Source organism: Accipiter gentilis, chromosome 16 (assembly GCF_929443795.1).
Source record: "Accipiter gentilis chromosome 16, bAccGen1.1, whole genome shotgun sequence".
Lineage (NCBI taxonomy): Eukaryota > Metazoa > Chordata > Aves > Accipitriformes > Accipitridae > Astur > Astur gentilis.
The window spans coordinates 21209761-21234416 of record NC_064895.1 but is presented as its reverse complement, the minus strand read 5'-3'; the positions used below and the strand labels follow the sequence as shown (position 1 = coordinate 21234416).

Here is a 24656-nt window from a genome sequence, read left to right as displayed (position 1 = left end):
TTCCATTTGATCAGATATATGAAAATTAAATTTACTGAACAAAATGTTCTTAACTATTTCCATAGTCATTTTTTTCTTACTGCAGTTAGCTTTGATAGATATGAGTAGAGAAAGAATTCAAACTACTAGAGTTTCTCATGACATAAACCCAGTACTTTTTACCAATATATATATTCATAAAAAGGGGGTTGTTTGTATTTTAATCAGGGTTATCTTCTTCATAGATTCATCTTCTTAATTCAGACAAATTGTATCATCTTATTTTCATATTTTTGCTATTATTGGCAAACAAAACAAATTGCATTTAAAAATAAGGAAACAAAATAATTATACAGCGCTTACTTTCAGCATGAGCATGGCCTGATTTACTAGAATATTGCAAGTAAATATAAAATTATTTTTAGAAAGGTATATGACAAATTCTGGTACAACAAAGGAAAAAAATCTTAAACTTTCATTCTCCTGCCTGTAGAGGGAAGATGTCTAAATTCCACAATACTCTCATTTTCTCAAGTACTCATACCCTTAAGCCTCTCAACATCTATACTGAAAGCATGCTGCAGTTGTCACTTCTTCCAGCTATAATTTATGCATTGTAATCACTCCTATGTAGATGTGGGAAATTTATTTGAATACATTGTTAGAGTCTGTAGCTGAGGGATTTTGCTTTTAAAACTCTGTTGAATAAAAAGCCCAAGGAACTGGAAGAGTGACTTCTCTCCAGTATATGCTCAGTCTTCTGCCTTCAGGGACTCCCAGCAACCAAAGCAGAGCATTGTCTGGAGCACAGTGAGGATCTGGGACTCTCACCTTTGGACCTTTGGCAATTTGCTCTGAGCTTTCTAAACCGTTTGCCTCAGCTGCTTGCTACAGACTATATAAATGGAGGTCCAAGTCAGAAGGCTCATTCTCCCTCTGAGGCAGTAGGGAAGAGGTGAAGAGGGGAGGGAAGGAAAAACAGGAAAAGAAAGAGCAGCAAGAGGGTTCGGGGCTCACCATGGGCCCTGTGCAGCTCTTGCTGCTCTTGCTGCTGCTCAGCAGTGGTGTTCTCACACGTAAGTACTGCCTTCTATGTTAGTGCTTTTTGCTGCTTTATTTATGAACCCATTAAAACAACAATGATGCAAAAATCAACAGGACAATGGCTTATAGAATTAGAGAGGCTAAGTGTGGCAAAGATACCATTTCTTCCCTTTGTAGAACTGGGCAATCATCGAAGGATCCCAATGTAGAAAAAGTCACAAACGTCACCTGGTATCTTTTGATCAGATTTAATGTATTTTGCAACTTGTAAGGAATTCACATAGTTTATTTTGGCCTAATTGTTTTTCTGTAATGCTGTCCTTTTAAACCCCTGTGGAGATACTGTAGCTTGGAGATACCATACGGACTTATCCCAGCTGTTGCTAACCTATTCTGCAGCAAATGTGAATACAGAGAGCAATAAAGCAAAATGTGTTTGGCAGGCAATAGTGACATTTGAAATACAATTTTGTATTAAAGGGACATAGTCATCAGTAGTAGTACTAAAAGAAGTAGGCCAGTAGAGTTTTTTTCCTAAGATCAGGAAAGACAGCCTAGATCAATATGGTGCTGTGGATTGTGAGCTCTCCTTGCTTCCCAACAAGTGGCTTTTTAGAATACGACACTGTAGTGTTACTTAAGACTTCAGGAACCTTAAGGAGGAAAGTGCATCTGGGGCCAATTATGCAGATCTGGTTTTATATGCAGTTGGAATTTATCATAAATACACCTTTATTGAACTAATTCTGTTGTTGACTGATGTTATACAATTTTAAAGGATGCACTTGTTTCTAATGGTTATTAATAATGTTATTACTATTACTGTTGTAATTGCTATTGCTGTTACTGTAACTAATGTTGCACTCTATTTCTATAGAGTGGTCAACCTTAGAATTCCCAGAATGAAAACTTGGGAAGTGTGCAGAGAATATTGTGAAAAGTGCTGACATTCATGTGTGATATCCCAAAGAATGACACAGCATCAAATGAATGCAGCGACTTTACTAGATTTTCTTTTCTTTTCTTTTATTTTATTTTATTTTATTTTATTTTATTTTAAATAGAGTCATATGGGACATACCTAAGACAGTTTGGAGCAAATGATTCTTCTTAACTTGAATAGGCTTCTAATCAGTGTTCTTTTCTTCCAAAGAATGAGCTCTCAATATCCAGAAAAGATTTAATAGCAGGGAATTGTAGTATTAATTGTCAAAGTTGTCCTTTTTTAAATGTACAAAACCCAAAATATAGCCATTCATCCATTATGCAGTATTTTCGTGTGCTCAAATAGACTAAAATTTTAAAGTAGGCCATGTTATATGGTGCATTTCATCTGTTCATTATTTATAAACTTTCTATTTCACATAACATAGGGTTTTTTAAATACTTGTTAACCTTGAAGCTGATTCTTCTCAGTTTAAATCAATTTAATTCAGTGACTTAAAGACCCTATTCTGAGGTCTTAGTTCACAATATCAGGGCAACTACTGTAACTCCCTTTAGATTTGACTCTGTACTGTCAATGTTAATAGTAGCTTTGTTATTTACATCAGTGTGCCAAACTGCACCAAAAGTTGGTATGAATTAAAAAGGTCTTATAATGAAAATGTAGTATTTCCATTTATATTTCCACAGCCCTTGTTTTATAGCTATAAACTGCTTTTCCAGCTTTTAATTCTTGTTTTTATTCTTTACAGAAGAAGAAACGCCTGAAAGTGGAAATTCAGGATGCTCAAGTAATTGATTTCCTGCATCTGCTTTTGTTATCTTATGTCGCTATATTAACTGAATACCTCTTTCAAAGTTGATTTTTCCTATTCCATAAATCTCTTCCTCTGGAATTACTGAAACAAAAGTGATGGCAATATTCTGAAGTCTTTATTGCATTTATTTTAGTTATTTAATTATGCATGAGGCTTGGCTAAAAGAATTTCAAAAGTTTCCTAGGATCAGAGGAGCTGAGATTGAGTTTCTAAACTTTTTAAAAGCTCCCATTAAGAAACTACTTTCCTTTGTTTTGTTGATTTCTTAATTGTCAGGTGCAAATTCCTTAATTTAGAAATCCCTGTTTGTCAGATGTGAAGCTTTAGCAGTAAGGTTATGTACATTACACTTTACCATGCGCTGAATCTCACTGCTCATTTACCCTTCACAGTGGCTGCTAAACCCCCAGAATTGCACTTGGATATCTAACTAAATACCTATAGAATAAATCATCAACTCTGTCAGCAAGGACAGCAATTTCTTTAAACAAGTCAAGACTCAGGAAATGCTGACTTTATGCCCTATCTTTATAATGAACTCTGACTGGCCCTGACTGCTTGGTTAAATACATAATGTTCCACCATAGGGTCAAAGTACCGAATAAGTTGTTTTTTCTTTGTCTTCAGGGTTTTTTTTCCCTTGTTGGATGCTTTAGCACCATCTCCAGGCAGTTGGGTTTATTTCAGCTGCGTGAACCAACTCAAAGACTTCTGGGTTTTGTTGCCAATTTCTTGTGTATCTTTTGATACAATACATTATTTGGTATTTGCATTTCTAATCTTATCATTTCCCTATTCCTTTGCCATTTATTTCTGTTTAAAAGCAGGAAATGAAGCAATAATTAGCCTTTTCGCTTTAGCATAGTAGATACTGGTGTTGCAAAAATTTCTGAGAATGTACAGTTAAGCACTGTAATAGTCCAGGATAGCCAAAACTGACAGAGGTAGTATTGATTTTTTTTATAGCACGTAATTTTAAGGTTAATTAGATAATTTAATTCAGTTTTCAATTGTTTGTAAGATGTTGATTACTGTATGATAGCTAGTATTAAATATATTATTTCTGTCTAGAAATTACATGAAAGTAATGTCAGTTAAAACACTATTAAAGTATGTAAAGCTTATAAAAGTGATAATCCAAGAAGGAAATACAAAATTAATAGTGCTGTTCTGTTCTTCTCTCTAAGTATGCAATTCTGTGACATAAAGGGCAAGATAATATTGCCATTCGCCTCTAACAGGAAAAATATTTTATGAAAGAGGAAGAGTAAGATGATACATTCATGGCAAGTATAGGCAGGCAAAATCATACAGATTTGATTGTGATTGTGTGGGTTTACACCGAGATGCCTTTACGTTTTTTTTCCCATAAAAGTAGATCAGGATTCTTATATGTTCATACAGTCACACATAACCACAGAGGAGCAATTTAGGAAAGTGCTTTTCACTCTGTCACCAGAGCATCACAATCCCAGTGAGTTTCTCAGTCTAAACAGAGGGACCAGTAACTTCTGGTTCAGATAGACCTAAACTGCTCTAACACAGTAACTTCAAATGCCTGATCATCATATGTTTAGTTTAAAATGCCTGCAGTTATAATAGGAGTGAATTGTAATTGAGAGCATTGTTTGGTATTCCATACACCAAAAGATCTTATATCCCTGTATTTGACACTGAGACAAAATATTATTTTCTTTATGTCTCTATTACCACGTTCATTCCTGCTTGTAGGGTTTAAAATTACAGATTAATTGCCTCTGAAAGCAACAGGGACAGATAAGTTATTCATAACTTAGTGCTTTTTCTTCTTCTGGATGCTCTTCATATAACTAAAGATTATCTCCATTAAAAAGAGTCTACTCCAGTAAAATTTGCTGATCTAATAAGTGAATTAGAGCAGATAATGTTTCAGGACAGTCTGGGGCAGAAAGATACTCTGTAGGTTAAGGTGAAATGGTATTGAGGAATGGTAGTTTTGGTAATCTGTCTCTTTCTGTGTTTATTTGCTTTCAGTCTCAGACATGTGACTTAGATAAAGCAGTTCCTTGCATTTGAATTATGATGGAAAAATCTCAGCTGAAATGAATCATTTTATTACCAATTTGAAAATTACCATTTGATTGCTTTAATTAAGAAGAAATAGGCTAATTTTTAAAACGGTTCCGTATCTTAAGTTTTCTCCCGTTTTTATCATTAACTTTAATGGGGCATGATTTGAAGGCCAGGTAGAGTCATACTGTCAGATCTCGTCAGAGTGGTGGACCCCAAAACTTATGCTTCCCCCACAAGTTTTGTCTTATGCTTCGGAAAGTACCCAGCTGACATGAAGGCATTACTTCTTTGTCTGAAAGCTATTCCGTAAAATGAAATAGTGAGAGGGTCCTCATGCTTCCTTTATATGTGGGATTCATTTTAGTTGCACAACACTAAGCGTGTATTGTAATGGTCAACATATGCATATCCTACCCAAGTCATAAAAGCAGTCTTGTTTTCCCAATTGCAGAAGATGCAACCAGATTTAAACACCTCAGAAAGTATGTTTACTTATATGAAGCAGAAACATCAAATGGGATCACGGGAACAGCAGATTCTCGAAGTGGTTCAAAGATCACTTGCAAGGTATGGAAAGAGTAAATACAACCGAGTGGGACTGTATACTGAATAACATGGGAGCTGGAAGCTGGGGAGCATCCTTCAATGGTTTTCCAAACAAGGTCATTCTTTTGAAAGGCATGTGTTGAGAGTCCTGAAGACTAAGCCCTGTCTGTAGACTAAGCCCTGCCTGTCCTAGATAGAAGGCACTGAGTATGGCAGAAATGCTTCATACCACTGTGCCAGTGCATTTCAATTCTGATCTGGCTGTACTTTTACACAAGAGAGGGGAAAGACCTGGTAGTTCAGTTTTCCTTAGCTCCTAGGCTGAGTCTACCAGTGTCCATCAAACAATTCTAGAAGTTGAACAAAAACAGCTAATTAATGCCATGAAGACCACTTGATAGCCTGTTGATGGTAGCAGTCAAGCCAGGATCAGGGCTGTAGGACTAAAAGATTCTGTAGGCCATTAAACTACCCAATGTCTCTCCATCTTGCCCCAAACTTTCTCATCATGGGGATTTTTTTCTGAAATGGAGTAACTGGGGAAAATATTTTTATTTAGCACACGCTGTTCTTACAGAGTCTAAACTTTGATCAGTGTAATGACTCAAGTTTTCATGCACGTCTTCTAGTACTATAAATTTTCAGAACCTAAGCTGCTTGTTTACTGTGTATATAGTATACTCCATGCCATTAGCCAAGCAAATACCTTCTTTCATATCTTCTCCCTCAAGTTACCTTAAGCTATTTAGAGTACTTTGGAATCTTTCCCAACAGCTGCTAGCAGGGTGATTCTGACACTTTACAAAATCCAAGGAATACCATATTTTCAAAACTGTAACTGGATGATCCTGGAAACATGATAATGAAAAAAAGATAAACACATCGTATTTGTGTTTTCAGGTTGAACTGGAGGTACCACAGCTGTGCCACTTCATCCTGAGGACAATGCATTGCTCCCTGAGGGAGACATTTGGTGTTGACACTGAGGGAAGGGCCATGCTGAAAAAGTCAAAGAACTCTGAAGACTTTGCAAATGCCATGTCCAAGTAAGCAATATCAATTATCATCAATGCTTGTAGCCTTAACATGGAACAGGCTGCAATGTTATAGTCCACCCTGACTATGTTTTTCCAGGCATAGAACACATTTCATAACATGGTCGATTTATTAGCTGGTTCCACAGCAAAAGTCTCCCTGATACAATTAAGGGCTAACTTGGCACAGTTCTCAATTGCTGGTAGGGAAGGTTTTCTTCCATCCAGAATTTTCACCTGGAATGTTTTTGTCATTTATATCACCTACATCAGGGAACTGTTGGGTAGTCCCTAAAAGATTATTGCAAGTAGAATATTCCCTCTTGTAAGGAAATTCTCAAATGGCTGTGTACAGCCATTTTAAGATAATTTCCCTTTGCTGACATGGTACAAAGACTGTGCAGTAGAAAGGCTTTTGAGACTGAAGTCCAGATTTCCTATCCCGATCTTTAATGACCTATGTAACTTATCTTTTCCTTACTTATCTGCTTTCGTAACTTATTGCTACTACTCCGTCTACCCAGCTAGTCTCTAGTGCTTGTTGGGGCATGTTTTACTCATGCACCTTCATGCTTGTTTCAATGCCTCAGTATCCAGTCCATCTTGTTTCACAAGCCATAGATCTCAAAACAGCTTGAGACAGTGTTAAAATATGTTTTTTAGAAAACAAACAAGGTTTTATTTAAAGACTGCAACCAGTAGAGAATCCTTCCCATCATTTTGTAGCCTATCACAGTAGTTAATAATTACCTCATTCTAAAAATTTACTTATCTCCTCTCTGAATTTGTGCAATTCTGACTTCCAGCCATTGCTCTTGATACTTGTTTGTCCTTACATGACGTAGTCTAGTGATATCAGAATGTCCTTGGTTAGAATTTTGCTGCTTTAGTAGTAATACTCTCTAATAGTAACAACAGTCAATAGAAAATAATGATAGACCAAAGTAAACATAGTGCTTTAGCTATAGCCCAGCTGTTTATTGGTAACATGTTCTCCACTGGGTGGCTTTAACATGATTTCATACTAATGTTGGGGTTTTTTGGGGCAGGCATGAGCTAAAATTCAGCATTCAGGATGGAACAAAAGTCAAACTGTATCCAGAGAAGGATGAACCTCTAAATGTACTGAATCTCAAGAGAGGAATCATCTCAGCTCTACTTGTGCCAACAGAAACAGTAGAAAACGTAAAAACGATTTCAATGGTACGTGTTTTGAAAGCATTAATTTTATTTCCTTAACAAATGGAAGAAAACTCACCTAGCAGAGTTACTCCTGAACATAATTTTCAAAAGACCTGGAAGTTCAGATGGAAAAGGGTGCCTTCCAGCTAGATCAGAAAACGTCTGACAGCATGGACAAAGACACTGATTTCTTTCTTCTTTCCAGGATACTGTATATGGAAAGTGTGACAGTGAAGTTGAATTCAAATCTAGAAAAGGAAATGTTGCAGAAGATATTTCAATTAACAGGGACCTGAAAGCCTGTGACAACTTCAGTCCCAGCAGAGATTACATCAGCCCTATTGCTATTGTAAAGGGACTAGTAAGTATACCATTAAAATGTATATGATATAACATTCTTCACTACATCACTTAAAATGAGAAACAATTACTACAACAACTAAATTTTGTATTTATCTTCTAAAAGCTTAAAAAGGTTTTCTGTACCCTTGCATTAGATCACACTGTGGTTTTGTTGGCAGTCAATAGAGAAAAACAGATGTGGAGAAAAAGTGTAGTTACCTTCTTTCATATTCTTATTTTTTAAAGGAGAGCTTTTCATAGATGTAGTTAGTACTATTGGTTACATGGTAACCTGTCAGATCATATCCAAATTTTTAGGGTTTTGGATCAAAATTTTCAACATTCCAATTTCATGTAAAACATGTAGTCCACCAAAACCCTTTTTTGTGTATGATGTGCAGGAAGAGAGGGCTCTAAATGCCCCAAAGTAAATGGTTTGACATGCTGTTCAGGCTACCTGTTAATCCACAATAATCAAATGCAGTTGCTTGCATGAATATTGGCAGATTGCTTCCCGGTATCATGGCATCTGTGCTTTTGAGTGTTTTCCCTCAAAAAAATAAAATAAAAAAAAATTAGGATTTCACATCATGCAAAAACCACATTTTTTAATTTCTGCCTTTTCTACAGCTTCTTGTAGAAATCTTTAAAGTTTGTATAATAAGAGTGAAATTAAAAAGAGCATCAGCTGTTATGAGGGGCCTGAACTTCTCTAAAAATTACAAACTGGTTTCTATGAAGGAGTCCTTTGTTGTAGGCAGCAGGGGATCAATCATGAAGTAACTACTAAGCCAAACACCTCAGTAAGGCCTGAGGGAAAATTTCAGTGGGATTTTTGCCTGTGAGGAGACTTAAGACTAAAGATTGATACTGGCACAATTTTCTCTTTGTGTGAGAACGATTCCAGTTATGCACCTTTTTTTTCTAATATGCTGTAACTGTTAATATTACCGTAAAACTGTGGCAGCCTTTAAAACTATGTTTGTTTCCTATACTATTGAGTAAAATGACTGCCAAACTATTTATTTTACAGAACATCCCGTTATCTACTCTTCTAAGGAGCACTCAATTCTGTCATTACAATATTGATGCAAAGAAAAGGCATATAAGAGATGCTGTCTGCAGTGAAAAACACCTGTTTCTGCCCTCCTCATACAAGTAGGTTTCTCACTATTTATCATTACCCTTTATTTATAATTATTCATTTTAAATGGTGATGTATCACATTCTGCCCTGACTTCATCCCCAAATATGGATTGTGTTCTCAAGAAGGCAGGAGGCATGGCAAGACCTATCAGAGGTACTTAGACTCAACTAAAGCACTGTATTTTTCTTTGTTTGCTAGAAATCGCTATGGTGTGATGACGGAGGTCAACCAGACACTGAAGCTTGAAGATACCCCAAAGATCAATAACAGAAATTTTGATGGAGGTATAGCTGCAATTCTCAGTAATACAAATACAGGGACAAAATATAAGTACAGGTTAAATACAGGGACAATTTTTTTTTAAACAGTGAATTAATTAAAGATGCAGTTTTTAATGAAATTTGATGAATTTAGTCAAGAAAAATGTTGGGGTATAAGATGGGAAAACCTGAAAAGTTTAAAAACACTCTAATTTTACATAATCCTTGTCTTTTCATTTTAATTTTGAAATTATTGTTTATAATTAAAAATTTATAATTTGCTTGGAAAGTAAGTTTAATCTTATTGGAAATTAGTTTAATGAACCCTTTTTAGCTAACTGTAATTTCTTATGCAACTTTCAGCTTCAGATGCCAAATGTAAACAGTCCATGATTACTATAGATTTGGTTCTGAAACACGCTTTTTTGACATGTAGTTGTTATTCGTAGTCATAACAAATTTCTTCCAGGATATAATCATTAAAAGATGAAAAAGCAAACTATGCTAATACAAAAGGTGTTAAGGAATCATCTTCATGAAAATGTAAAAGAATTTATGCAAATAGGTATTATTCTACTTTTGGGACAATTACTTTTAAATTCCACTCCATTATTTTTAGAAACTGTTCAGCTGTTGAACTTCAACAGTTATCACATAAATTAATCTACAGAGTTTATATTTATACTGAATGTATGACAGAAGATAAAAATGAACATAGCTGCTTGATAAAGATATAAAGAATGCAATCTTTTTAATTGCTAGATGAACTGGAAGAAAAGGGACTTGCACTGGAAAGTACAGATGCCAAATTTTCCAGGCAGGGGGATGCTGTTCTGAAAACCCTTCAGGAGCTGCAGAAACTTACAGCTTCTCAGCAGAACCAGCAGAGAGCAAGACTCTTTTACAAATTTGTTTCTGGACTTAGAAGTTTACATAACACCACTCTTGGCTCTCTTGTACCAAAGATGATGGAAACTTCAAGGTATGTTAGAACAGTTCATTGTGCAAGTGACCACATGTCAATGCCATAGCAAATTCTTTCTAACGTTGATGATTCGCTGCAAGTGGTTTTAAATTAGAGGTTAATTAGTTGTAAAGAGTGTCTTTCAGAAAGATAAGTATCATCAGAATTATCTAGAGAGCGAAATAAGGAAGACAGAGTAAAACCTGTGGATTTCACAATTTTCCATCAGAAGTGCTCAGTTGTTAATTGGAACTTGAACATTAAATATATGAGAACAATATAAGAATTCAAATAGATCTGAAAGTTCTAGCCTTCTATGAAGAACTAAAATTGTTTTGATCATTCCCTCTTCAAATCTTCCAAACTTACTGGAGACGCTGAACTATAAATTAGAGTATAACACAGACCAGTAAAGTGTTTTTCTCCCCACCACCATCCCAAGCCTGTATGCCAGATGCAATCCTGTGGATATGTTATTAGAGCCAAATATCTTTCATGCAGTTTTGCTCAAGGACAATGACTGTAATTCCAAGCTCCCAAGTCTGACTTATAGCAAAGAACAGAGTTTTGAAAGTGAGATTTTTGGAGACATGGAAGGGCACAATTCCTTGGTCTGACCCTGCCCTCCACTCCCCACCCTTACTCTTCTGTCCTAGCTGGACTTCAGTCAATTTACACATACTTTATGTCCTCAGTCTGTAGAGGGACTAGAGCCTCAGTCTGGTTGAATATATTATATTATAATACTTAAAATTGTGGGAAAGACTGTTGGAGGGAAAAAAAAAAAGATATGTCTGTTTAATTATAGTGTTGTTAATACTTTCTTGTTGTTCATAGCTAATCATGTTATTAGTATAACTTGTAAAACTAAGAAGCTTCTTTTTGATAAGCTATTGTGTGATTTGCTTCCAGTCATGCATAAGCATACGTAACTTATATTAAAACACCCTAATAAACCTGTCAAATGTTTATTTCAAACATGCAACATGCAGCAGTAACTGCAAACAGGGAATTAATTAATCAAAGTCATCTCTTTTCCTCTCAGTTCCATCACAGTTCAGGCCCTGACTCAGTGCGGAACTCCAGAGTGCTATGGTGCAGTCCTGCAAATACTGAGAACTGGAAATGCGAATCCGCTTGTGGTAGACCTGGTGACATATACCCTGGGACTATTGCCTTCTCCAACTCCGAAAAGAATACGGGAAATTCTTAACATGGCCCAGTATCAGCCAACCAGAGCTTCCTTTTATGGCTTGAGTCATTCTGTTACTAAGTAAGTAATGATAGCATGTAATTGTACAAAATAACCTCAAGAAAACATTACAATGCTTAGGGTAAACCTTAAGAGTAGTCACTTTTTGAGGATTTTTTTGTTATTCTCATGAATTTGCTCTTTAGGAATTAAAAATAGACATTTCCCATTTTCTCCTTTTGTTTCTAATGTGTTTTTCTACTTATTTAGGTTCTACAATGAGAAGATGATCGTGACAGAGGAAATAACAGATGTTGCAGACTTCATGGCATCACTGCTTGGCAGTGATTGTTCTGGGGAAGATGAACTCACATACCTCACACTTCGGGTATTTTTATTTCCTTATTTCCTTTTTCCCCTATTTTAAATTGTAGCATATATATTACTCCTCTTCGTGGAGAAAAAATGCTCATCATCTTTCTGTGTTTTCATCACTGACAGGCTATTGGAAACATGGGTGCAGTAATGGAGAGAGCCAAACCCAACCTTAAATCTTTTCTTAAGACATGTATCAGAAATGAAGCTGCATCACTTTCAGTTCAGAAAGCAGCCATTCAGGCATTCAGGAAAATGACTATTACTGAAGAGGTAAACTGGGTCATAAGAAGCAGCATAAACTGTCTTCAGTTCACCTTGACTGTTCACAGAAGTCATTGAATATGCAAAAACATTCCTGTTATTTCATAGTTTTGCTATCGTCCTTTTAGCTGTCTCCAGCTTTTTTAGAACTCCTTTAGTTAGTTTAGTTTCCATAAACATACCTGAGAAGTTCTGCAGACTTCTGACTTAGCAGGTGTTACTCCTTTGAGATGTAGTTCCTTTGTATAGATAGTCTCAGTTTAAATGGGAGGTCTGGATCTGTTCCTGTTGGGAGTGTCTTAAATGGAGTTCTACTTACTTAAAGGTCGTTTTAACTAACGAATTACTCCAGATATAAATGGATTTAACTAAAAAAAAATCAGGTCCCTATTTTATACTGGCATTTTGTTGTCATTGTATTAATAGTACTGGTTAGATTTATGTTTACATTACAGTGACACTAAAGCACCTCCTACAGAATGGGTCTCATTATACAGAGCACTTCAGCTTAGTATAGTGAAATAGTTTCAGTATCAACAAGTTTCTACTCTAAGAGACATGCTCTTGTTTCCAGACAAGGCTTAACAAGTCTGGGACCTGGAAACATCTGGAGCTCGTGTCCTCAGATTAATTTAAAGCTTTTAATTTTTTTTATTATTATTTATTTTCAAACTATGTTTTTAATTTTCCTGCAGCAGAAGATTTTGATCACCTTCTTTTCCTACATTGAATGGTCTTCTTTCCAAAATTTGAGAATTTGTCTGCAGACCAGAACACTTCTGATTCCCCAAAATCAAAATTTACTGTTCTAAACAAAAAAGTAACCTGCCAGATACATGATAGGAAAATCAGTTTTAATAAAACCATAATTTCTATGACATTTTCTATCAAAGAAACTTTATCAGTATAGCTTCAATGAGAAATTTTTGGTCAGATATAGAAATAAGGTATAGAAATAGTTATGTGGTCCTGAAAAAATTACATCTTAGAAATTATTTCACCATATATATTCCTAAAAGAATTTAGCAATATCATCTACTAGCCAGCTCATCAGTGCAAACCTTTCTCTATTTATATAGGACCGTTCAGCACTTCTGAAAGCATTCCAAGAAGGGGATGCACCTACAGACAAACGTCTAGCAGCCTATCTCATACTGATGAAAAATCCTTCCCCAAGTGATCTCACAAAAATTTTGAGAGTCCTCACAAAGGAGAAGAATGAGCAAGTGAAAAGCTTTATTGCCTCACACATTGCGAACATCCTAGACTCTGAAGAAGTAGGCATTGAAGAGTAAGTAAAATTTAGTTATATACTGGTGTCCTAGGAAGAACAAAGTTCTGATCATAATTGCAGTGGTAGTTATTTAGCAGTGTGGTTTTTGCTTGGTTTTTTTTTGTTTGCTTGTTTGTTTTCTTTGAACGAGCACATCTGCTGAGTAAATCTATGGCTTTGTCAGTGCCTATGGCCATGCCAACTTACAGTCTTTCCCTTAAGTCTTATTTTTACTGTTGTATGAATGTCTGCAAGTGACACAAGAAATCCCTCAGCTGAGACTAAATGAGGTTTTGGAATTTGTACTAATCATATTTGCATTGCTATCCTTTTTCCTAGTCTAAAAAGCCGAGTTGAGGAAGCTCTGAAAGGAAGCCAGGTTCCAACAGCCAAAGATTTCAGAAAGTTCTCACAAAATTATCAGATTTCGAAAAGAGTTTCTGTACCTGGAGTTGATCCCATCTCTGCCAAAGTAGAGGGAAATGTGGTATTTGATCCAAACAGCTATGTTCCTAAAGAGACTATGCTAAAAACCACCCTGAATGTGTATGGATTTGGCCCAAGTGATATCTTTGAGGTACAACAATTATCAAAAACTTTGCTAGTATTCAGCTGTTTTCTTTCTCATTTCTGTTTTCTTATAACAACTTTCTCTGAATAACGTATTGTTGTTACAAGCTTTGGGAGAAATCTAAAGATCACTATGCCTACAAGGGGACTTTCATTTGATCTCAATGGGCTTTAGAGCAAGCCATTTGTTATGTGATGTCACTTGCCGTTGACTGGATGGACGACCCTGTTGGAGTTATTAAAGGCCTCAGCTAGGGTAAAATGAACCCATCTGTAACAAATTGACTTCATGCTAATGAATCATTACTGGCACACTGAAGTACTCACAGTAGATTTTAAGTGAGATACAGCCTATGTGTAGGTTTTTTGTTGGACCTCACCACAGAGATAAAATTAAGACCTAGTATTCCATATCTTCGCTTAAGAATCATAGGCTTGTAGGATACACTTTAAATACATTGTTTGTTCCCAAGAAAGTCTGTTTGTTGTAAAGTTCCAAAGAAGTGGGGAAACTTTCTCAGTTATTGCATTGTCCTGTTCATTTCAGCTTGGCTTGGATGGAAAGGGGTTTGAACCAACACTGGAGGCTTTGTTTGGAGAGAAGGGATTTTTTCCAGACACTGCAAGCAAGGCCTTGTACTGGGTTGACGGCAGAGTGCCAGAGCAGGTTTCCAAGGTGCTTTTTGACTATTTTGGTTACTCCCAGGATGGCAAGCAGGATCAGGTATGCGCAGCACGGTATTCCTATCTTTACACGATAATTACACAAAGTGCTCTTCCCCCCTTATTGTATATAATACTTATTCTTTTCTGTTAAGTAAAATAGAAATCATTAATGCTATGTAACAGTGTTTTTTTCTTAATTGTATGTGTGAGGGGCCTTTGTCTGGAGACAAATCTGTAAGAATTGCACGTGTAGATTAGCTGACATTCACTAAGTAACTGTTCTAGATATATGATCTTACAGATTTCTTATAAATCTGTTTTACTACTTTCTGACTGAATTTTCAGGATATCATGAAAGGAATAATGCTTAACCTTGAAAAACTGATAAAGGAATTGGGCAACAAGGAAGCTCCTGAAGGAAGAGCATATCTGAGAATCCTGGGAGAAGAACTTGGGTACATGAAACTCAATGATTTCAAATTGCTGGGAAGCATGATTTTAAAGAGTGTTAAAACTCTTCAGACTATTCCTGAAATGGTATGTTTCTGATGCACCAATGTGTTTGAGTTTTTTCTGCAAGATTTTTTTAAGATTTGGGTTGTGTTTATTATGTATAAGAATGCATATTTGATACTAGCATGAAAACAAAATTATTTAAAATAAGATATCCAGGTTTAGTCTGAAGGACTCTGAGAAACCCATGAAGATTCCTCAATAACCAAGTGGAGTCGTCCTGGAAGATGGGTAAACAGAAGGAAAAATGGAAGGTTCAGATCTTACTGTATGATTGAGATATCTACTGGAACAATGCCCAAAATCTTAGTGTTGGCCATTATGTTACTAATAAATTTCTAATTAAGAAAATGTATATTATTATTAAGCAATAATTCATCGTGTTAAAAAGAAAAGATGTAGCACTGTTTAAGAGTGTTTGGTAAAACCCTTCTTTCATTGAAGTAAAAAGCGCTTTGCCATTTTGAGGAAGCCAGAATGTTACGTGTTATCTAAACCAATTGACCTTTGTATGTGTATGTCAAGGTAGATGATCTGTGTGTATCAAGGCAGGTGATAAAATCTAGTATTCCTTTAATGCTGAGATTTTGATAAACAGTCTTTAGTGCATTTTTTGAAGCAAAGAATCTGCAGAAATTAGATTTCTGTGCTCTATATGAAATTAATTTTTGGATTATACAGTAACAATCATTCCATGATCAATTTTTGAAGTATGAAATGTACATATTCCAAAGTGTAGGTTTGTTACTGTTCACTTCCTTGTTTGATTCACAGATTGCACAAGCCATCTCAAAAGGTGTTGACAGGGATTTTTTTGTCCACTACATGTTTATGGACAATGAGTTTGAGCTCCCAACTGGAGCAGGTTTGCAACTGAAATTTGCCTTGTCTGGAATAGCAACACCTGGGGCCAAAGTAGCTGTAAAGCTTCATCAAAAAAGCGTAAGTGTCAGCAGCTGTGTATCTTTTGTCTCCTCCTAATAATCTACAATCTCATTTAGGGATAAAACTGTAACATCAGAAGAATTTTAAAGACTACAAAATACTCTTGAAATGAAAAAAACCTTACATATTAGAGGTCTCCAATTAATTTGTGGATGACATTTACATTAAAGTAAGAAGTAATACGTATAAAAAATTAAGTACGAGACATGATAAAATTTATGAATTAAAAGTATTTTAATCACCCTTTCAAAAATAATCCTTTTAACCTCTGTTTTTTTCTTTCTCCCTGCTCTCAAATGAGAATAGCATGAAAGCTACAGCTCATGAATTTGCTGTTCAAAGCAGTTAAAAAAAAATCTTTGTGGCCAATTCAAAGTGAAAATTTTGAATTTCAGTTAAAAGAAATATTGAAAATTGAGTTAAATGAAACATTTTTTGTTCTGAAAGGAAACATTTTTATAATGTAACAGTTAAAGAGTTAAAGAGCATGTGACAGAAAATTAATTATTTGGTTAAAATAAAACCAATTAAATATTTCCATTCTTTTTTACAGTTTTAATAACTATTTTGCTCTAATTTAGTCAATAATTTATATAAATTTCTCAATAGTTTCAGTTGACCTAAACTTTTAATTTTCCATCATATACATGATTTAAATAAAAATAAAAAATAGAAATCCTCAAATTTAGTACTGGATGCCTTTTAGTTACCTTTGGAATCTTTTCCAGAATTTTGCATTCTGTCCCTTGTTTCTGTAATGGCCAAACCAAAAGCTTGAAAATAAGCTGTTTTCTATTTAAAGAAATTCAAATCTTGGATCCATTTCTTTTTTGTCAAATAATTTGCTCATTGTTTTTGAAAATTGCTGGGTTTCTTACAATGGAAAACTGGCTCTTCTCTTCAGATTTAAAAATACATGCAAGTAGCTTCATGTGCAAAATCTTTCTGAAGCATGAGTATTTTTACATTAAAATAGGTAAGGTTCCTTGGTATTATCATCTTGCTGTATTTGTTACATTACACTTACATGTTCCCCCTGCTTATGTAACTTGGGAATCAAATTTTTTTAATAGCAAAATCAATTATATAAGCCTACCTCTAGATATCAAGAGTATTACACTTGTTTAATAAAACCAGTAAGAAGTGTATTGGGCAAATAAATATACCATTTTGTTTTTATTAAATAGATGCAAGCAGAACTCATTGCTAAACCTTCAGTAGCAATTGAGTTTGTAACACACCTGGGAATAAACATGCCTGAATTTGCTAGAAGTGGCGTGGAGATTAATTCTAATATATTCCACGAGTCTGGAATTGAAGCACATGTTAGTATGAAAGCTGGACAGCTGAAATTCAGTATTCCTGCTCCGAAGACTCCAACAAAGCTCCTCAGTATCAGGTAATGAGAATGCAATGAGAACTTCCGAGGCTATGTTCTTCCTTTCTCTTCTTCATTTTTATTGTGATGGAATTGAGAGGCTAGGGCAGGCATGGAGAAATTTTCGGTTCAGAACAATCCCAGACATTGTAAAACTGGGATAACTTCTTTTGCAAGATAAGCAAATAGCCCAGATAAGTGGCAACCGGGAGTCATGGCTTACAGATTCTTTAATTTGTCACTATTTTCTGAAATTTTCAGCAAGACTCTTACCATTTCTATTATTTTGTTTTCTTTCACATAAAACTATTATAATAGCAATGCCTATTTTTAGATTGAATTTAAATAAACTACTTGCATTAATTTTAGAGAGGGTAAATGGCTCAATACACAGAATTGTAATTACCAATAATAATACTTATAATAATAAACCACTTGATCATTTAACCACCAAATGTTATTTCATTAAGCCCCTACCTTAATAAGCTATTTTTATTCAGAAAATAACCTTGTTAATAGGACAATGGCTGAACACCTGTCCTGGGAATAAATGGCTCACTTTTCTGTTCCAGCAACACGCTACATTTGGTGTCTTCAGCCAAAACTGAAGAGATTCCACCTCTGATCGAGAACCGAGAAACCTGGACTTCTTGCAAGCCTTTCATTGCTGGTCTAAATTTCTGCACCAAATTATTGTACTCTAATGCCAGTGCCACAGAGGCAGCTCCATATTTTCCCTTGACTGGAGAATCCAGGTAAGTCATATCAGCTTTATCTATGTTATTTGTGTTAACTCTTAGGGCTTAGTATCTACAGTACCCTCTCACATAACACTTACCTTTAAAAATCTTTAAAAACAAACTAGCATGAGCAGCTCAGAAAGAGAGCTATTGAGAACTGTATGATTTCTTCTGTTTGTGGTCATGGACAAAATAGTTATTTACAATACATTTGTTTACTTCTTCTTTAGATTCGAAGTTGAAATGGTGTCCACAGGCAAAGTGAAGGAATACTCTGCAACTGCAAACTATGACCTGCAGAGAGAGAGAAATGACCTGATAGACACCTTAAAGTTTGCTGTCCAGGCAGAAGGTAAGAGCCTGAAAAACCAATATGGTTTAGCTCAGTTTTGAACTGCGTCATTTAATGGGAAGAAGATTTATATGAATAAATCATAATAGAAGTCTTTACAGTGTAAAATATAATACCATTTTCACACCCAAACAGGCCAACACTTTAATACCATTTCATTTCATGTACGTGATCCCAGTGCAAGATTTTCATGATCAGAGGCTGATTTTGTATCCAAAAATCGCTTCCCCGTGATTTAAATAAAAGTGTGATGTTGGTAAATGGAAGCAAGGAAGAGGAGAAGTTAATGGGTTCTATATAAGCAAGAGAAAAATACCATTTCTAATGACATATGGAAGTAAACCATACAAATTGAGAAGAACTGTATAAACAGCAAATTTTCAAAGGGAGAATCTGTGGGATGGGAAGTTTACATAACAGAAGTAGTGACAGGATTAGTGGGTAAATCCATGGTGTGTTTAGAAGATGAGGAGAAAAAAGATGACCCAGTTTCTGATTCGGACTTATCAAAGGTTGCATTGGAACCTCAGGGTAATATAGCTTCCAGTTGATCCTTTTTTATTCTTCTTTTAAGAAAAGTCCAAACAGATTCCATAGTTGCTAATAACCAAAGTACATTATATTTTCCAGGTGTAAAGCAGCATGAGGCCACATTGACCTTCAGGTACAACAGGGACAGAAAGATTTTGACCAGTGATGTCCACATTCCAGATGTTGATGTTGACTTTGGTACAAACTTCAGAATTACTGATGAATCCGTTCCTGGGAAGAAAGCATATATCTTTGTCTTAGACTTTAACAACAAGAAGATTTCTGAAGTTACTCTTACTGGCCAGATAAGGTAACTAAGAAAACCACTTGGACTTTTACAGATACCTTTGGATAAGATACCTAAATGTTTTATTGAAGGTAGAAAATTTTATCCCATTTTGGAGAAATTGCCTATATAGAGAGACATAAAAACTTGTTGTTCAAACCCTCCTTAAAAACCCTTCAAGTATTTTTTATTTGTAATCCATCATGTATACATCAAATAAATACATCTAACACACCAACTGATCTTTCCTACTATATGTATATATATAATTTGTATTACAAGTTCCTTGACCTAGTTCTTCCATGTTTGCACACACATGACTACAGGAATGACATTGTACTAGTGTTATTGCAGGTGTGACAGTCCAAGGATATAAACAAGGCAAGGTTTGTTCAGACGGGTATTATCTTTTACTGGATATGTTTGGCTCTAAAAAAAAGTTATTACATCTCCCCATGAAGAAATCTAATGGCACTCAATAAGCAACAAAACCAAAAATAACTGAGAGCTTCCTGTAAAAATTCCCACGCTTCACGATGAGAATATTTCCGGGAACATCTACAGGGGAGCTAACAAAAATGTTCAGCCTGCCAGGGTTTCTAAAATTATCTGCCTCACAAACCCATAGTGAAATGAGCTGATCACATTCTTTAATAAACCTCAATCTTCCATGGAATTCTGTGATCTTGATGGTGCCCCGGGGAGTCTTTGTCTTTGCTGTTCATGCAGAATTGCCTCTGATATCAGTGGGAGCTTTGGACAGATGTCAGGGACCTCAATTCCCTTTCATTTGCACTAACATAATATTAGAAGTTTGCTCAAGTCAACAAAGTTACAGAGATATAAAATAAATGTGAATAAAGGAAAATGAAGCCCAGTGGCATAATATATTTTGTCAAGTGGTTTTTCTCTATGTGATTCATGGCCACAGTCTGTATCCGTAGTAGAGAATTCAGCTTGAATAAGGAGTTCAGAATTTGGTTCAGGTACTTTATCAAGACAGGTACATATTTCCATCCATTTCAGTATTATGAAATTAATACGGAATTATTATTGTGTCTATTTGCGTAGTAGTATTGTAATAACTTACCATAGATTTCCCAAAGTAACTAGCAGAAGCAGAAAACATTCACTGAATTGGAACAGCGTTTACAAGTTTGATTCAATCTATTTTTTATAACACCTATTATGCCTTTATGATAGTTTTAAATGCTGAAATCGCTCCTGAAACATAAGTGAAAAAGTAAAGTGAAATGTTTTTTTATTCACATTTACTTTTTGCTTTCACAGATATGCTGGAATGGAAGAGGCAATGTTAAGAGGCACTATTTCTATTCCTCGCCTGCAAACCGAACTTAGAACTGAAGCATTGGTTAATTATTCACCAACCAAAGGATATCTTCAGATGAGCTCAGCTGCAACAACTCACGGAAACTCAATTTCAGAAAGAGTTCTTCTCAGATATGGTAGGGGCAAAAACATGATCCACGTGTACAACCTAAAAATTTAAACATCTTGTTACATTAGTTTATGGTATATCCCTAAATAGAATAAGAATATTACTAATTTTACCCTTTTCTTTTAAATTCATGATTTTCAGATTCTGAGAAAGTTGAGGTAGAGTGGAATTCAGGTGCCAGTGCTGCTGTGAAAAAAATGTCTTCTGGCTTCCCAGTGGACTTTTCAGATTACCCAAAAACTTTAGAGAAGCATGCCAACGAACTCCTGGATCGGAAAGTGGCTCATACAGATATGACACTGCGACATATTGTGTCACAATTTATCGTGGTATGTTTCATTCTGCAGTAGATATTACAGATTGACCACATAGCCCTGGTGAATTCTTGCCTCCCCCATGGAAGCCAAAATGGGAACTACCTGTAAAAGCACTCATCAGATTGAATAAGATGTACATTTCCAACTTAATCGAATCAGTCACTTTATCAGATGCCTAGGACTCAGTATATGGATAGTTACAATGGCTTTCAGATAACTTACTGGGAAGTCCTAAAACTTGTTATTTACTTTGAAAAACTTGTCTCCTCATTGCAGGCAACCAACACCTGGCTGCAAAAGGCATCAAAAGGTGTCCCCTATGCCCAGACTCTGCAAGACAAACTAAGTGGACTGCAGGAACTGAACATTCAGAAAATTAACCTGCCTGTTATTACCATTCCTGAAGAACTTTTCCTGAAAAGGTAGGGAGATAAATTAGGATAGTTACACAGGAAACTGAAAATAGATATTTGTTCATATTTTTGTGCTATTTTATTTTACTTTGTTTTATACAACAGTGTGGAATTGCTGTAAGCATTAGCATAAAATTGGAATTGTAACAAAGTTTTAAGACCAGAGAGATGAAATTATATGGAGGAAATGATGCACATCTTTAATACAGATTGGACTTTACAGCAGTCACTCCTGCAGTATATGAATATATCCTGAAGGATTCTGTTATATAGTACGAGAACTGAACAAAAATACAGCGTTCAACAATATTTAAGCCACAGAACTAATGAAGCAAGTTTCCCATAGATTTGTGTCCTGCATCCTTACAGACCCTTTGTCTTTGGCCACAACCCTAATATCTCTACTTTTTTCTGTGCAGTCTTATCAGACAGTTCTTCCCATTCCCCTACACATACTGGTTGACCTCCACCAATATAGTACCCTGACCTCTTCCCATGTCTGACTCCGTCTGTCACTTGCTCAGAGGCAACACATGCCATGGTTGCACACATATGGACTGGATGCTTGCACGAGTTTGGGCCTATCTCCTCCACCTAATAGGGAACAGAATTTTCATGAATGTAATTACCCTCAAGGCATTTACCCTTCTGTCAAATTTGATAGAAATCATCCAATGTGTTAAAAATTTCTAAAAAGTAGGGTTTGACAAACAAAGAGAGACTAGAAGGGAGATGAATAGTATATTTCTTCTGTTTCTAGGAAATTAGACTGTAAGTCAGCCAGAGTGTATCTAGACTTTAAAATGCCTGTGCACCTGCTAGGATTTGCTCTCCTTACAGTTCCTAGCACATACGGTTCTTGCCATTTAGTGTTCATATCACATTGCTGCTCTGCCTATGCATAAGAATTCAAGGAACTTGTTGCTTGGTAGTATCTTCAGAACACACCCACAGCTACCACAGTGATAAATAGAAACATGTCTGTATAGTTTTCCTATAACCTAGGGAAATATTGGTGGCTGAAATGAATGTAAAGGACAACAGAATCTAGTGTAAGATTGGATTACAAAAACAGATGGAGAACAGTCTTGCATTTTGTCTCTCTTAGCATTGTTTTTCCATGTACTATCTTTCACTGTGGTAACATGAAACTATGTTAACGACACACATCTCTATTACTTCTATTGTGTTCCTAAGCTAAGTAGAAGCAAGGAAAAAACTGCTTTTTCTCCCATTTTCTTATCAGCAGTGCACATTACAATAATAATAATAGGAACTTCTGCTCTGTGATGTTGCTTTTTTAAGCATTTGATATAAAGGAACAAACTTCAAAAATGTTTCCTTAATTTTCATCTTAGGATGTAGCTCTAAGTGTAAAAAAAGAAGATTTTGTAATATAAAAGACCAGTTAGGCAAAGAAAAACATCTTTGCCAGCTTATTGTTCATGTACAAATTAAGGCCGAGTTTCCTCCTGTTTTGCTTTTTCGTAATTACACTTTTTCCCCACAAGCTTTTCAGCTGACGATCCATTTTTTCCAGTCCTAGGTCCTGGTCAAATGGTTAGATTTTTATTTATTTTCATTCAGAATAAAATAAATGCTGAATATTTGGATGAAACTTCTGAAACGCTTATCATCAGAAAGATAAATTCTTTATAATTTAGGTTCTTACAACTTCTAATGCTAATAAGACTTTTCATGCATTTCTGTAAGAATACATCACTTTTTTTAAGAACATAATTGCCTTTTTCTGGTACTTAGCATGCCACATTGCACAAGTGTAGCAGTGGTTTTGGAGGACTTTTTTTCCTATATGTCAGCTATTTTCATTCAAATTCCTTCATTTTGAGGATCATTTTCATGCCAGTACATCTTTTCATTAATGTTCATAAAGCAGATTTGGATTCTCAGAGTAGAAAATTAAATGCAAGATTCATAACAGTTGTGTATTTATCCCCTTGAATGACACTTGCCACCTGTGAGCTAAAGTTAGTTAAGCTCTGAACAAAGAATCAGGAACCTTTGGATTCTAATGCAAGGTCTTACAGAAAGAATGTGTTTCGGCACTACTTGACCTATGAGTCTCCCTGATTATGAAATAAGGGGAAAAAAACATTGACAGAATTCACTGATACTGAAAGTGCTTTCAGTAAATTCTGATAGATGAGCGCTTAAAAGATGCTGATAGTAATAGATGATCATTACATTTATCTCTAAACCTAAAGTCAGGACATTGATATAAGCATATAAGTAAGCTCAGTATCATGGGAATAGTAGAAGTCATGGAAATTTCTGTATACGCTTCATGGACTTGCAGTTTCTAATAGAATCACTTTTATTTTCTAGTGAAGGCCGTATCAGATACATTTTAAATAAAAACAGTTTTCTAATTAATATCCGGCTGCCATTTGGTGGAAGATCATCCCATGACATAAGAGTGCCACAGACGGTTAAAACACCTCCTCTGGTAATGGAGTCAATGGGAATAAGTGTGCCATCTCAGGAATACAGAATCCCGACATTTACTGTTCCAGAGTCCTATCCTCTTCGTGTGCCTTTATTTGGCACTTTAGAGGTCTCTGCTAATGTGTACAGCAACTATTACAACTGGACAGCAGAGTACACTTTGGCTAATACCACCACAGAGAAAGCATCCGGCATAAGAACTACTTACACCACAAATGCTGATTCAGTTTTCGAGCTACTTTCCTACAGTGTGAAAGGTAAGAATGTGTGCTAAATACTGCATTGTTGGCAAAACTATTTTAATGACTTTATTTTCCATGTATTAGGTACAGCACATTTATTTTCCTGTTGCTTATTTAAAGCAAATCACTTTCTCTTTGTTTTTAAAGATATTATGTGAGTCTGTTTATTCAAGCACTAAAGGTGAAGTCAGTTTAATTCAATAAAGACTCTTAAGGTCCATATTGTTCTAGATATTACCTACTGAAGAAAAAGTCCTTCAAAACTGAAGGCATGATCCTACAAATACTTGTGTATCTGACAAGTCAAGTGTTTTCAAAATCAGGTGTGCAGGTGTACATGTAGGTATGCCCACAGTTTATT

General features: G+C 35.5%; 1 protein-coding gene across 1 annotated transcript in view; it reads left to right on the top strand.

Moving 5' to 3' along the window:
* The first annotated feature begins 982 nt into the window (after positions 1 to 982).
* The window catches only part of APOB (apolipoprotein B), a 37824-nt gene continuing 14150 nt past the window's right edge, over positions 983 to 24656 (top strand). Inside the window, exons 1-25 of the mRNA XM_049818722.1 lie at positions 983 to 1055; positions 2721 to 2759; positions 5290 to 5405; positions 6285 to 6430; positions 7468 to 7621; positions 7806 to 7961; positions 8976 to 9100; positions 9288 to 9373; positions 10112 to 10331; positions 11359 to 11586; positions 11776 to 11893; positions 12007 to 12153; positions 13224 to 13435; positions 13757 to 13994; positions 14535 to 14711; positions 14999 to 15190; positions 15941 to 16108; positions 17299 to 17510; positions 18062 to 18244; positions 18460 to 18581; positions 19212 to 19422; positions 20689 to 20864; positions 20999 to 21186; positions 21451 to 21596; positions 23934 to 24310. Coding sequence (XP_049674679.1) covers positions 998 to 1055; positions 2721 to 2759; positions 5290 to 5405; positions 6285 to 6430; positions 7468 to 7621; positions 7806 to 7961; positions 8976 to 9100; positions 9288 to 9373; positions 10112 to 10331; positions 11359 to 11586; positions 11776 to 11893; positions 12007 to 12153; positions 13224 to 13435; positions 13757 to 13994; positions 14535 to 14711; positions 14999 to 15190; positions 15941 to 16108; positions 17299 to 17510; positions 18062 to 18244; positions 18460 to 18581; positions 19212 to 19422; positions 20689 to 20864; positions 20999 to 21186; positions 21451 to 21596; positions 23934 to 24310 — 4195 coding nt within the window. The 5' untranslated portion in view covers positions 983 to 997. The remainder of the gene's footprint in view (positions 1056 to 2720; positions 2760 to 5289; positions 5406 to 6284; positions 6431 to 7467; positions 7622 to 7805; positions 7962 to 8975; positions 9101 to 9287; positions 9374 to 10111; positions 10332 to 11358; positions 11587 to 11775; positions 11894 to 12006; positions 12154 to 13223; positions 13436 to 13756; positions 13995 to 14534; positions 14712 to 14998; positions 15191 to 15940; positions 16109 to 17298; positions 17511 to 18061; positions 18245 to 18459; positions 18582 to 19211; positions 19423 to 20688; positions 20865 to 20998; positions 21187 to 21450; positions 21597 to 23933; positions 24311 to 24656) is intronic.